This window comes from Ictidomys tridecemlineatus, chromosome 11 (genome assembly GCF_052094955.1).
Source record: "Ictidomys tridecemlineatus isolate mIctTri1 chromosome 11, mIctTri1.hap1, whole genome shotgun sequence".
NCBI classification, from domain to species: Eukaryota; Metazoa; Chordata; class Mammalia; order Rodentia; family Sciuridae; genus Ictidomys; species Ictidomys tridecemlineatus.
In genome coordinates this window covers 127,253,572-127,267,485 of record NC_135487.1, presented here as the reverse complement: position 1 = coordinate 127,267,485, position 13,914 = coordinate 127,253,572, and the positions used below count along the sequence as shown (strand labels likewise).

Sequence of the window (13,914 nt, the reverse complement as noted above, 5' to 3'; positions counted from 1 at the left end):
GCTCCGGCCGCGCCACCGCCCGTGTTTTGTTTCCAAGGCGACGGGCGGCGCAGGGCCCGCTCCAAACATAACGCGCTGTGGAAAACATGCGGCCCGGGGGACCCCCCCGCAGCCCCAGTTCGGGGCCGAGCCTCGCGGGGCTCGGGAGCAGGCCAGGCCACGTGCAGTCTGGCAGGAGCCCCCAGGACCCGGCCGGGCGCACAAGATCTCCCTCTCCTAGGCCCGCCGCGCCTCCGGGAACGCGGGGCTCCGCGCGGCTGAGGCGCCGGGACTCTCCGAGGCGCGCCTGGCCGGCAGCCCTGCCCCGCTGCCTGGGCCGCCTTTGGATGGGCGGGCGGCAGCCCTCCGCCGAAGCTCGCGGCTCCGCCTCCCGCCAGCGGGCCGCCTCTCCGACCCGGGGAAGCCGCGCCTCCCCAGGGGCCTCCCTCCCCCGGCCCCCCGCCCCGATCCTCCGGAGGGGCGGCGGGGGGCGGGTCCGGGCAGGGGAGGGCAGAAGCTCCCGGGGAGGTGCTTCCGGGACAGAGGGCGTGCAAGATGGCGGCGCCCATGGAGCTGTTCTGCTGGTCAGGGGGCTGGGGGCTGCCGTCAGTGGACCTGGATAGCCTGGCCGTGCTGGTGAGGAGTGGCGCCGGCGCCCTCTGCTGCGCCCTTGAAGAGTGGGGAGGGGGCCCGAACTAGCCCAGCGTCTGAACCTGGCCAGGGCTCGCCAGTATGGGGCGCCGTGGGGGAAACTGAGTCAAAGAGCATACTTGGCCGATGTGGGCTCAAGCGCCCCACGCCACAGTCGCCTAGGAGTCGTGTTGCAATGGAAAGAGGCCTGATTGAGGGTTCAGGAGATGGGGTCCAGTCCTTGTTTATCCATCCTCTGGCTGTGTGACCTTGGGGCAATCCCTTCCGAACGATCTCGGGGATCTTCAGCTTTCCATTCCTGTCTTTTCAGTCCCCCTTTCTCCCTCTTTCTCATAAACAGCAATTATTGCTTGTGGGTCCAGACAGCCCACAGCCAGACTGTAGAGTTTTGGAATCAGACAGACTTGGTTCACTACACTCATTTACTTTGTGATTTTAAAAGCTTGTATTAGACTTCTTCCAAACGCATAACATTGCCATGCAAAGAAATAAGACTTGGCCACTCCCTTCAAGTTATTGGCAGAAAGGAAATAAGTTTAATAAAATATTCTGTTGTAAAACGTAAGATATGTGGGTAGAAAGAGACCACCAAAGAAGGATGTGGTGGATGCTTCCAAGAAGAGGGATACTATTTAGAATCTTCCAAGGATAAGTGTCTATCAGATTGATGCAAGAAGGGAGATAGAGGCAAGGATTTTCCTAGCTGACTTGTAATCATCCACATGTCCATAATCTCTGAGCTCTGTTTTACCTAATTGTAAAATAGTAATGACTACCTCTTTTTTTGTACAAAGGTGCTAAGCATAGGGCATGGCCCATATGGTATTCTGTGAACAGCTCTGTTCTTGGTTCCCCCGTGAGGCCATGGGCCTGAACTCGGTGCTTTCTGATTCCTTCCCTGCAGACTTATGCCAGATTTACTGGTGCTCCACTCAAGGTACACAAGATCGCCAACCCTTGGCGAAGCCCTTCAGGTATCCAGTCCCTAGGGGATAAGGAAGGGAGTGTGCAAGGGGAGGAGCAGGAAACAGGCAGTAATGTAGTACAAATACATATGAATAAGCAGTTAAGGATCTGGTGGGCATACTTCTTTCTCAATGTCAGGAACTCTGCCTGCCCTTCGGACCACTCATGGAGAAGTCATCTCAGTACCACACAAGATCATCACCCACCTTCGAAAAGAGGTAGGTGGCTTGAATGGGGGTCTGCAAATGAGAGAAGTTCAGTCAGTTCAGTGCAATATTAATTTATTGAGCACCAGACATATGCCAACCTCAACACAGATGACCCAGAGCATCAAGGAGCACACATTCTGATGAGGAAGACATACATTGTCACTGTGATGTAGTAAAAACAGAGATTAAGCCCAGAGCACCATGGGACCATCCAGGGGCATAGTTCCTTCTGCAAACTGGGCAGGGAAGGAGAGAGGCATAGATTGATAACACATGGAAGAGAAAAGAGAGTAGCATTTGGCTCTGATGAGGTCCTCAAAAGTGGGACTCAAAAGTACTTCTAAGGGTTACATCTCTGTTTTTAAGCACTAGTTTGGGCTAGATATGGGGCTTAGGATGAACAAGGCTTGGAGTCAGGACAGGGAATTAGAATATTGCAAGAAGAATAAGAAACTGGGTGCAGTGACAGGCCTGTTATCTTAGCAACTCAAGAGGTCAAGGCAGGAGTTTCATAGGTGCAGGGTCAACCTGGACAATTCAGCAAGACCCTGACTCAAAATAAAAATAAGCTGGGGATTTTGCTCAGTGGAAGAGTGCTTTACCTAACATGCATAAGATCCTGGGTTCAATCCTCAGCGCTGCAATAAATAGATAAGTAAATAAAAGGGCCAGGGGTCTAACTCAGTGGTAGATTGCCCCTGGGTTGAAATTCCCAGTACTGAATGGGAAAAAAAGAGTGGGAGTTCTAGGCAGTGTTCTTTACTCTTACTCTGTCATTGACTCTTGATCTGAAAGCTGCTTATTTATAAAACTAGAGGATTTGGGCTGGGGATGTAGCTCAATTGGTAGAGTGCTTGCCTTGCATGCACAATGCCCTGGGTTCAATCCCCAGCACCAAAAAAAAAAAAAACCCCACAAAACACCTAGAGGATTTAATAAGCATGCTCTTAAAAGAGTTCTAGCCTGGTTCTAAACAGAACACTTTGTCAGAATGGGACCCTTTTTCTCATTTGTACTTTCTCAGGTAAATTGTTGGGGAATGAGTGGAAGCTTGAGAGGCTTGGAGAAATAAGATCTAGATAAAAGCCAAATTTCCTGTCAGGGCCTGGGCCACTGCCCTGATTCCTTATGTATGAACTGAGCTTTTCCAGATTCCAAGAGTTTCTCCTGAATTATTTCCTAATAGCCATAATGAGAGAAAGAGATTACTATCCTGATTCCACAGGGGAGATACTGAGGTCAGAGAGATTTAAGGATCATGCACAAGAGGGTATGCAGGGACAAAGTTTACTCAGGATATGGAGGGGGGTGATTAGAGGCTGAAGCTTGGGAAGGCAGAGCAGGTTAGACCTGGGGGAGCGGGTGGAATGCGTGTGTGGTGGTGGTGGTTCCAAGGCCATGGAGTGAAGTGGAAGAAGTAGTCAAAGCTGGGCTGTGAGGGAACAAGCCAGGGGGTGCTGAGCATGATGAGCTCGCTGGGACCAGGGAGTGTGGAATGGCATCCCCTATTCCTGAGGCATGGGCTAAGGCCAACCTGCATCTGATCTCCACTCAGCTAGCTTTGTGGTGTCTGGATCGGTGAGGTTGCTGTTAGAAAGTTGTCGTCAGCAGGCGTGCTGCCAGCTTTCCGTGGAAATTCTGGGAGCTGCTCCTAGTTTGTGGCTGGGCCTTCCTTCCTCCCCCCAATGGGCGCAGGACCTTGACGGCCAGCAGGCTCCAAGGCCCAGGCTTTCTGCCAACAGCAACAGGCTACCGGCTGGGCCCAGGCAAGGGGGCCTCAGTGGGAAAAGCTCCTCGTTGTACCTCGCTACACTCAGAGGCCAGTGAGGGAGGGTACTATCCCTTCCCTGTTTGGGAAGTACCCATGCAACCCCCCAGTGTCTGCCTCATGGGTATTTCTTCAACAGAAGTACAATGCCGATTACGATCTGTCAGCCCGGCAAGGGGCAGACACCCTGGCCTTCATGTCTCTCCTAGAGGAAAAGCTGCTCCCAGTGCTGGTGAGTGCGCCCAGATCTCTCTCCTAGCACTAGTGGCCTTATGGGGGAGGTGGTCATGCCACACCCACAGGGAGACACAGAGCAGCATAGGCTGAGTCAGGACGGTGCGTTGGTTTAGCCTTCCTTTTCCTTCTTGCTTACCCAATCCAGATACATACTTTTTGGATAGACACCAAGAACTATGTGGAAGTGACCCGGAAGTGGTATGCAGAGGCAATGCCCTTTCCCCTCAACTTCTTCCTGCCTGGCCGCATGCAGCGGCAGTACATGGAGCGGCTACAGCTGCTATGTGGGGAGCACAGACCTGAGAACGAGGAAGAACTGGAGAAGGAGGTAGCTCTGGGACAAGGGGCTGTTGTATGACATGAACCCCAAGGACGATGGCCAGGAAGGGAGTGCCCAGGAGGGGAGGTGGTACTGTTTCCACAGCTGCAGCCTACCTGCGTTCTCCCTACAGCTGTACCAAGAAGCTCGGGAGTGCCTGACCCTTCTCTCTCAGCGCCTGGGCTCTCAGAAGTTCTTCTTTGGAGACGCGTGAGTCTGATTCCAGTGGTGTAATGGGTGGCTTAGAAGAAGATGTAGAGGCTGGGGCTAGGGCTAGAGTGGGCTCAGGCTCTGGCCAAGAGATCCTCAGGACAGACACTGGCTCTGGTGATAGTAGGGCTGTGTGTGGGGCTGAAGCCTCCTCCGTGGTATAGGAGGGTGGGGTGGGAGGACAGCCAGGCACAGGAGGGGCCGGCAGGGCTGTAGGGCACTCAATGTGCCCTTTATGCAGCCCAGGGATAGAGCCCCATTCAGGGCCAGGCTGGCGCCACCTGGGGAACCCTCCCCATTCCCAGGTCTAGAACTTTGTGTCCTGGCCTCCTGTGGTGGCCTCCCTGCTTCCCAGAGCCCACTTTTCAAGGCTGACTCTTCCTCTAGCTCCACTTTGACCCCTTTGTCCAGTGGTCCCCCTCCATCTCACCTTCTTCCTCTCTCCAGCCCCGCCTCCCTGGATGCCTTTGTCTTTAGCCACTTGGCCCTGCTGCTGCAAGCCAAGCTGCCCAGTGGGAAGCTGCAGGCCCACCTGCGGGGGCTGCATAACCTCTGTGCCTATTGTACCCACATCCTCAGCCTCTACTTTCCCTGGGACGGAGGTAAGGGGCAGATGGGAGGAACAACCCTGGAAGAGGGGGCCAGGATCCAGGATCCCCTGCCCACCTTCCTCCTCTGCCCTTCAGCTGAGGTGCCACCCCCACGCCAGACACCAGGAGGCCCAGAGACTGAGGAGGAGCCATATCGGCGTCGGAACCAGATACTGTCTGTGCTGGCAGGCCTGGCAGCCATGGTGGGCTATGCTTTGCTCAGTGGCATTGTTTCCATCCAGAGGGCAACGCCTGCCCGCACCCCAGGCAGCCGGGCCCTGGGCATGGCTGAGGAGGATGAAGAGGAGTGATTTGTCCTCATGCTCCTAGGACTGATTTTTCTACTATCATGCATTCCAGAGGCCCCTTAGCCTCCCCACTATTGGTATAGCCAGAAATGGGGTACTGCCCCAAGAATAAAGCTGCTCACACTGACTGCAATCATTCTCTCCTTTAAGGGAAGCCCATTTTCCTAACATGTGCCATGGGAACATCTGAGTGCTTGAGCCTACCCACGGCTCTTGGCTCCTGCCCTAAGGCTGACAGTGCTTCTTCACCAGCTCACTCTTGCATCTCCAGGAAAGACAAATAGTACCTAGCTTGGGTCTAGCTTTCCTAGTCTCTCCTTTCCCTAACTCCCACTCCATCTGTTTTAATACACACACAGTGAGCTCACCCTGGGTCTAGGCCCAGTTTCCACAGGAGCCAGCACACAGCTAACACAAGCGTGCCGGGTGGGGGGACACTAGGGTTTCCTGAACTTTCTCTAGGAGCCTCAAGCCCCTGGCACCCACTGGAGAGGAGAGTGAGTCACCCAAACCACTGCCCAAGGGCTTACATCACTATAAGGTCACCCCAGCCCTGCTGTGCCCTCTTTAGCCATAGACAGCATGTGAGCTGACTCTGTCCCTTTAATGCTCATGCTGAACCCAGGTCCTTGCTTGGGTATCTGCTCCATCACTGGCGACGCCACAGGTAGGTATGAATGGAATAGCCAGGTGAGATGGTCTCCAGGGAGCCCACGGCAGGATCCTTGATGGTAAAAGGCACATCCTTCGAGGACCTGGGGAGGAGAGGAGAAGCTGAGTGTGAGTCGACTGAGGCCCACCACCCGTCCCAGCCAATCCTAGACCTGCTCTCACCCTTACCGGTTTAGCACAACCACAACTGCAGAGCCATCAGGATGCATCAGTGCCACTGTTTCCAACTCGGTCTTCTCACTGGCCTCTAGTCCAACTCTTTGGGAGCCTTCAGGAATGAACTTGCTAAATATGAGAACAGGCATCATCAGGGACCTCAGCCAAACCTCGCCTAAGAACTCAGCCACCCAGTCCCCACCCCACCCATAAGTCCTGCCCAAACTCTGCCCTAACTCTATAGGCCTAGAGCTGTACTGCTGGGCCCTGACCCTGACCTCCTGCATCCCCGCCCCAGCATCAGGCACCCAGGGGTTGTGTGTGTCTCTGATGCCACCTAGTTGCTTCCTGCCTACGTGGTGCAAGAGAGGATGGGCGTGTCTCCCAGTGTTGCCACCCTAAACGCCTTCCTGCTCCCTCCTGGTATGGAGTGATGTAAGCCCAGCACGGGTGATGATAGGCCTTGTGTGGAATGGGGGCACCCACCCTGTACTCGCCTGAAGTGGCCCAGGTGGTAGAACATGGGCTGTTTGTAAAACACATCTTTGGCAATGTCTACAATGATGGGGCTGTCCACAAAGTTGCGGACCCAGTTGGGCCCCCCTTCAGGATTCAGGGCAAAGTTCCAGTCGGTCCAGCCAGTCACGTGATAAAGGAGATTCTGGAGTAAGGACAAGAGCAAAGGAAAAAAGGCTCAACACAGAGGGAGCTGGGGACCTTGAGTGGCTCAGCCCTATGAGGGGGAATCCTGTCTCCTTAATTGTTTTGAGGGGGGTAGTACTAGAGATTTTTTTTTTTTAAAAAGAGAGAGGAGAGAGAGAGAGAAAATTTTTAATATTTATTTTTTTAATTACGTCGGACACAACATCTTTGTTGGTTTGTGGTGCTAAGGATCGAACCTGGGCCACACGCATGCCAGGCGAGTGCGCTACCGCTTGAGCCTCATCCCCAGCCCGGTACTGGAGATTGAACCCAGGGTAGCCTACCGTCAAGCTACATCCTAACTCTTCTAATTTTATCTCACTAAGTTTCCAGAGTGGCCTTGAACTTTCCCTCCTCCTGCCTCAGCTTCCCCTGTAGCTGGTATGACAGGTGTGCACCATCAGGCTCGGCTCTCTCACTAGAGGGGTTTACGAAGATGGAGGCATTTCAAGGGAAGCTGAGAAACTGGAGGCAGGGCCCTGAGTATATGCTAAAGGGTGATGAGATGTGAAGGAAAAACAGAATAGACTCAATATCCCAAAATTGCCCCAGAGGCCAAGATGGCAAGGAGGGCTCTCGATCTTTGGTAAGGGGTTAGAGATGTCTGCTTTGCAGGATGGGAGACAGGGGCTCACCGTGATGATGCTGTGACTGTACTGCATTCCTCGATCCCAGGAGCCTAGGCGCACACTCTGCTCCCAGAACTTGGAGCCCACACAGGCCTCTGAGGCAAAGAGCGTCATGTTCGGGAACAGCCGGTGTGTCGCCCCCAGGGTGGATTTTGCTGGAGCCAGGAAGTCCAGATACCAGTGTACAGCAATCCCATGGATGTACTTGGCTGCCTCTGGGTCTGCCAGTACCTGCACAGGGAAAGGGGAAGACGACTGGGGAAGAGGAGCCACTGACACTGAGCCTGCAGAGAGGGTTCTGGAAGAGGAACTAGAAGTCCTGAAAAATGGGATTAAGAATCAACCACGGGGTCCTGGATGTCTGATGGGGCTGGTGGCCTCGACACCTGGACCCAGTCCAGAGTACTACAGAAGTCAAGAGTTGGGGCAGGGAAGGCAGTCTTAAGTTTGGAGCCAATCATTTGGATGGCATATTTGGGGGTCACTGGGACACCCATGGAGGTATTGGGCCTTACCACCTGTGCCCAGCGGGGCAGCAAAAGGCGTTGATCATCTAGCATGAACAGCTGGACATCACGGTGAGTACTGTTGGCAAGGGCTGGACCCAAGTCACGGGCAATGAAATCTCGCTGGTGTTCAGCAGTGAAGCCCAGGCATTGGAAGGGGTACCCACTGATCAGCCCTGCAGAAGGCTCATTCTCAGCCGTCACCGCCCAGAACTTTAACCCGTACGCAGCATAGGCATCTAGAAACCTGGGAGAAAAAGGGCATGAGCAATCATGGCCAAGAAATTAGACCAAGACCCTGGGGAATGAGAACCCTGACCAACAGGCCTGAGTCTGCAAGATCCAGAAGGTAGGAATATAAGCTGAGCAGAGTCAGATCTGGAAGTGGAAGCAGGTAGAATTGGAACATAGACCAAAGTGTCCAAAGGGTGGGTTGGTTGAGGCTCCATGGCCTTGATGATCCCTTACTTGACAAAGTACTTGGCCCAGGTCTGGTGGTAGATATCCCCTGGGTGACCCTTGAGTGACCCCTTCCCATTCACTGCCCCATTGGTCTTGAGCCAAGTGGGTGATGTCCAGGGACTGGCGAAGAGTGAGACAGGGCGATGGGCCAACTTCAGGGCTTGGTGAATCAGGGGTATCTAAAGACAAAGGTAGTGAGGAGAGAGATACCCAGAGCTGGGACACAGACTAGCCCAACCAGTGCTTCAGGTCCAGCCATCAGCTCCCACCCTCCCAACCCCAGGACAAAACAGACCGCAGGGGAAGGTTCCATGTCTGCAGATAGCCCTCACTGGACCTTCTCAACCCCCAGACATTGATGCATCTTTAGGGCCTGAGACAGTGAGAATGCCCACCTTGAGTTTGATATCTTCTTCTGCAAGGCTGAAGTTGTGCAACTGGAAGTCATCGGGGGTGTCGGCATAGGTGTATGTGCTAATGGAAAAGTCACAGCTGGCCATGGGTACCCGGATGATATTATACTCAATTCCTGCAGAAAAGGATGAGTAAGATATGGAAGTTGAGATCATCAACGGGGCCAAAGGGAACTTGCGCCCCTAATTAGGAACCTTGGAGGTCAGCACCTGGGTGAAACATGTCCTTCTCAGCCTGGGAGTCCCCAGGCACTTAGAGTTTGACATGGCAATCTTATTTATATTGGCATGAAGAGAGGAGCCAACTGTCAGGGAAGGGTGAAAAAGTACAAGGAAAACTCAAATGTGTCTATTGCATAATGTCACTTGCCCTCTCCACCCTTCACCTTCTGTTGAGAAGTAAGATTTGAGCAGCAAACTCTGGGCAGAGGGTGACAGGGCAAGTATGTTCAGAGCAGCAGCATCTGTCATGGCCCCTCCAAACCCTTTCACTTTCTGGAACTTCTCTTCTGGCTTCAGGGTCAGTAGCAGCCCTAAGGACACACATAGGGAAGGAGGGTTGTCAGTCACAGGGGAGAAACGGTAGTGACCACTGTTACAACTTGGCTCCAGGTAGACCCAGCCTGGCTTGGGGATGAGGGCATGTGATTACCTGTGCCTGTGTGATTGGTCTGGAAGGTCCCTGTACTCAACTCCATCCGACGTCCGCTACGCGTACTCTCATAGCGGCTGAAGGTACCAAGGGCAGGGAAGGTCAGGGGGTCAAGGGAGTCACAGTAGGTGGCATTGCAGACACAGACCACTGAGCTATAGCCGAAGCTTTTAGGGATGCAGGGGCGGGCACCTGGAACGGAGGGGCACAAGCAGAGGCAAGGGCCAAAGGAGGCGGATGAGGAGAATGGACATGCAGGCTAAGAAATTAACGTCAGTTTCAAAAATCCCCTCACTGTGCCCCCACCTCAAGGCTGGTCTCGGTCGTTCAGGAGTTTATCTTGCACCTTCCGAAAGCCTCCCACCTACATACCAGAAGACTACCAAAGGACCAGGAGGCTGGGAGCGCCTCAGTGCCCTCCTCCCCTCTTGGATTCACTTACCTGATGCCCAGGACACTGCCTGAAGCAGAAGCAATCCTGTGAGGCTGGCAGCCATGACTACCCTGCCCGGGTGCTTTGGGCCCACCTGAGAACGGAATGAGAAACGGCTAGGAGGCAAGCCCCTCTCTTCCTGTCAGCTACTCCCCAGAGTTTGACTGCCTCTGGGTGCCCCCAGCCTAGTCTCCCACCTTTATTAAGGAGGGGACAAGCCAGGTGCGGTGAACACCGCTGTAATCCCAGCGGCTCAGGAGGCTGAGGTGGGAGGATCACAAGTTCAAAACCAGCCTCAGCAAAAGCGAGGCACTAAGCAACTCAGTGAGACCCTGAGGGCTGGGATGTGGTTCAGTGGCCGAGTGACCCTGAGTTCAATCCCCAGTACCAAAAAGAAAAAAAAATAAGGAGGGGACAAGGCCCACAGACACCTGGGTGCAGCCCTCCCTGCAATCCGATGCTGGTGACAGCTCTTTGCCCTCCAAAAACAAGGACTGTCTTCACTCTCTTCCTGCCCATTTCTACCTTAACCCCTCCCTCCATATGTGTTTTTCTCAAAGAACCCTGATGACCTGGGTTCAAAGAGAGCCTGCCATTCATCGAATTCCACAGCCTGATGGCCAGGATTTCAGAAGCAGCATGACAAGACCAATGGAGACCTATGGCTCACTCACCTCTTTAAAATGACTTGAAAACTCCATCACCTCACAGTCACTGGATAAGAAGACCTCAGGAGTTCCACACTCTCAGAGGGATAGAGGATCCACTAAATAAAAACAAGGATTCAGATTATCTACTGCAGCTATAGGAACTGGGCTAGCCCTGCGGGTTAATTCCGGCAATGTGAAGTGGATGGGTCATGTGATGACTAAGGGAGCGTCACATGACACAGGAAATGAGGCAATCGCGGCCATATTTGTAATGGGCAGTGGACTTCTGGGCTGTTGAAATTATACACTTTATAGAACTCTGGAAGGTATGAGTGTATGACAACTCTGAGAACAGCCTGGAACAAAGTTTTCAGTAAAAAACTGGGTAATGGATCCCAAATCCCAAAGAAGGGAGATTACAACAGGCACACCTTGAGAAAGATTTAAATGATACTGATAAGGGTTGGGTATGTAGCTCCCTAAGAGAGTGGTTGCTTGGCATGTGGAAGACCCTGGGTTCAGTTCCCAGTGGAGGGATATCTGTCCCTCCACATACCACACACACACACACACACACACACACACACACACACACACACACTGCTAATAAAATGACTCTAATAAAAAGAGGCTCATCCCTGTAATCTCAGCAACTCAGAAGGCAGAGGCAGGAGATCACAAGTTCTAGGCCAGCCTCAACAATTTAGCGACACTCTGTCTCAAAATAAAAAAGGGGACACCGCTCAATGGTAAAGCACCCCCGGGTTCAATTCCCCATGTCAGCCCAGAAAAATAAATTAAAATAAATAAAATATGAAAAAGGCTGGGATGTAGCTCAGTGGTGGTAGAGCACCCCTGGGTTCAATCCCCAGTACCACAAATTTTTTTAAAAATAGAACAAGAAGAGGCTCACTGTGCAAAATACTGAGGCTCCATACATGTTTAATACAGGCTTTGCCCCAGAAGGACCCATGAGACACCAAAGCAGACACAGATATTTTGAAAGGCAGAAATGGTAACAAGTTTGCTTGGAGAGTTCCCCGGGATGAAGAGGGACTCTTCCTGAATAGGGATTTATCCAGAAAGTCTTCATGGAGAATCTAAGGGGAGTCATTAACCAGTGAAGTGCAGGCGTGGGACCTAGCACTTGGGTGGCATGACAGACAGGAAGTGGTTGGCACTGTACCTCTCATGGCTTCCCTTCTTCTATCATCAGATGCAGATTATAATAACCGCTCTTCCTTTCTATAGGACTGGGAGGTTGGTGAAGGAGTTCAGAAACTGGAATGCGCTGTACAAAGCTGTACCCTCTGCCAGGCACGGTGGCACACACCTCTAATCTCAGCGACTTTGGAGGCTGAGGCAGGAGAATCTCAAATTCAAGACCAGCCTCAGCTGGGGCTGGGGATGTGGCTCAAGCGGTAGCGCGCTCGCCTGGCATGAGTACGGCCCGGGTTCGATCCTCCAGCACCACATACAAACAAAGATGTTGTGTTGCCTCCTGAACCACATCAAATCGTCTTAGTGGCAGTGACACATGTAATACCACCTGGCTAACCCCAGCTCTCTGAGTTTCCTCACCTGTAAATGGAGGCAATACCACTGTCTCATTCACAGAGTCAGTGAGATAAGCCCAGTGCCTGGGGCTTAGTAGGTACTGGGAACTACTTATTTGTTATATGAGTGGTTTTTTGTTTTTTTTTTAATTATCTCACTGAAGCCTTTCCAAGGCTCATCATTTCCTCTCCTAGCTTCTGTATCTGTAAGTATAGTTCTGTGAGATGAGCAGGGTTTGAATCCTGGCTCTGCCATTAATGCTGGCAGTAAACTACTTAGTCACCTTAAACCTGTTTCTTGTCTATAAAAGGGGAGTGATAACTGCTGCCTGATAGGATTATTGTGAGGTTGAATGTGATAATATATATCTAGTACACTGCTTGGCACGAAATGTTGTAACAAGGTAGGCCTGTGTTTATGGAAGGAACTCGAATTCCTTGAAGGAAATGCCTTACTCATTCTAGGTGGCTTCATATCCTTGTAGACTGCCTGGCACAGGGATGGTTGCCAAGTCCCTGAATTGAACTGAACTACCTGCGTGACTAGGGCAGTATCCACCTCTTTCAGACTTCCTGCTTTTCCAGGAAGTATTGCTCAGGACTTGTTCTCAGGAGGGCAGGTAACTTCCTTCCTTCCATTTCATTCATTCCACAAAAGAAAAAGGAAAAAAAAAAATTGGCTAACTTTTCACATGAGCAGTAAGCATGCTGCTACCCATGAGCTATAATCCCCAGCCCCACTGCTGGCATATTTATCAAGTTCATTCTCCATCTCCCCTTGTCTGTCCAGTTGGGTTTGGAGTCTCCTCCCCTCTCTACAGGCCAAGTTTGAATCTTCTGTTTCTCCTTCCTCCCTCCCTCCCTCCCTTCCTTCCTTCCTTAACCCAGGGAATTGAACCTGGGGCCATTCTGTCACAGGAGCCCTGTGCCCGGAATTGTTTCTTCTTATCATCCTTACAAATTGTAAACTTTTCCCAGGGTGATTCCACCACTTCTTTCAAATTTCTCTAATAATGTGATTTGTCCTTGAGGTATTCTTATGTTATTTTTTCTGGTACTGAGAATTGAAGCCAGGGTACTCTATTATTGAGCAATAGCCCCAGCTCTTTTGAAAAGTTTTGAGATAGGATCATTTTTATTTTATTTGACTCTTTTTTTTGGTGCCAGGGATTGAACCACCCAGGGGCACGGAGCTACTGAGCCACATCCCCAGCCCTTTTGAAAAAGTTTTGAGATAGTTGCTCACAGCTTCACTAAATTGCTGAGGCTAACTTTAAACTTGTGATCCTCCTGCCTCGGCCTCTCTAGCCACTAGGATTACAGGCATGTACCACTACCGGGCCCGGCTTCAGGCTGATTTTGAATTTACAATCCTCCTGCCTCAGCCACCCAAGTAGCTGGGATTACAGTTCTATTTTATTTTCTAAGTAAAGAGAGATAGTTATAATATGGACTGTTAAACAAAATTATGGGAGGACATTGTTTTGGACTGAGACCCTGAGGCCCTGGAGTAGTTCCCAACAGATTAGACCAAGCCAAAATGGATTTATTCATACGAAATGACACATAATCAAAATGAAACTTCAAGAGTGATAGATCCCATAACACGCCAGCTTTTCCTGAAAACGGGAGATTTCAGTGTAGAGTCACAAAATAAGGAAGCCCTCTGCTTTAACCCTTACCAAAAAGTAACCTGACGTTAACTACTCTGTCTCTGTTCAGAGTTGTTTGGTTGTTTTCTTGTCTTCCCCTTACAAATCCCTCTGTTATGCTGTTGCCTAGTGAAGCCTCCCATTCTGTTTTGTAGATTGGAGGGCTGCTCTCATTATAAATCACACACAAAAGC

The 13,914-nt window shown here is 51.6% G+C and overlaps 2 protein-coding genes across 2 annotated transcripts; one reads left to right on the top strand and one right to left on the bottom strand.

The window, feature by feature from the left end:
* Positions 1-71: 71 nt before the first annotated feature.
* Positions 72-5,370, top strand: Mtx1 (metaxin 1). Its single transcript, XM_005331338.4, is given in 9 exon segments — positions 72-437; positions 439-615; positions 1,535-1,604; positions 1,735-1,814; positions 3,713-3,805; positions 3,956-4,138; positions 4,263-4,339; positions 4,787-4,941; positions 5,026-5,370. Coding segments are annotated over 9 exon segments (1,401 nt in total). The 5' UTR covers positions 72-86; the 3' UTR covers positions 5,241-5,370.
* Positions 5,371-5,822: 452 nt separating this feature from the next.
* Gba1 (glucosylceramidase beta 1) lies at positions 5,823-10,718 on the bottom strand. The gene is made up of 11 exons (XM_005331335.4): positions 10,537-10,718; positions 9,872-9,956; positions 9,430-9,621; positions 9,164-9,310; positions 8,760-8,893; positions 8,371-8,543; positions 7,912-8,149; positions 7,403-7,627; positions 6,563-6,726; positions 6,078-6,194; positions 5,823-5,992 (listed from the first exon to the last, which is right to left on the bottom strand). Exons 1-11 carry the CDS (start codon positions 10,561-10,563, stop codon positions 5,887-5,889), a joined length of 1,608 nt encoding a protein of 535 aa, XP_005331392.2. The 5' UTR covers positions 10,564-10,718; the 3' UTR covers positions 5,823-5,886.
* Between the last annotated feature and the right edge of the window lie 3,196 nt (positions 10,719-13,914).

Excerpts from the sequence above, each read along its gene's own strand:
- Gba1 (XM_005331335.4), bottom strand. The coding sequence starts at position 10,563 with ATGGAGTTTTCAAGTCATTTTAAAGAG. Across the intron at positions 8,544-8,759 it reads AAGAAGATATCAAACTCAAG|ATACCCCTGATTCACCAAGC; the intron begins GTGGGCATTCTC and ends CTTTGTCTTTAG. Across the intron at positions 5,993-6,077 it reads GTTGTGGTTGTGCTAAACCG|GTCCTCGAAGGATGTGCCTT; the intron begins GTAAGGGTGAGA and ends TCTCCTCCCCAG.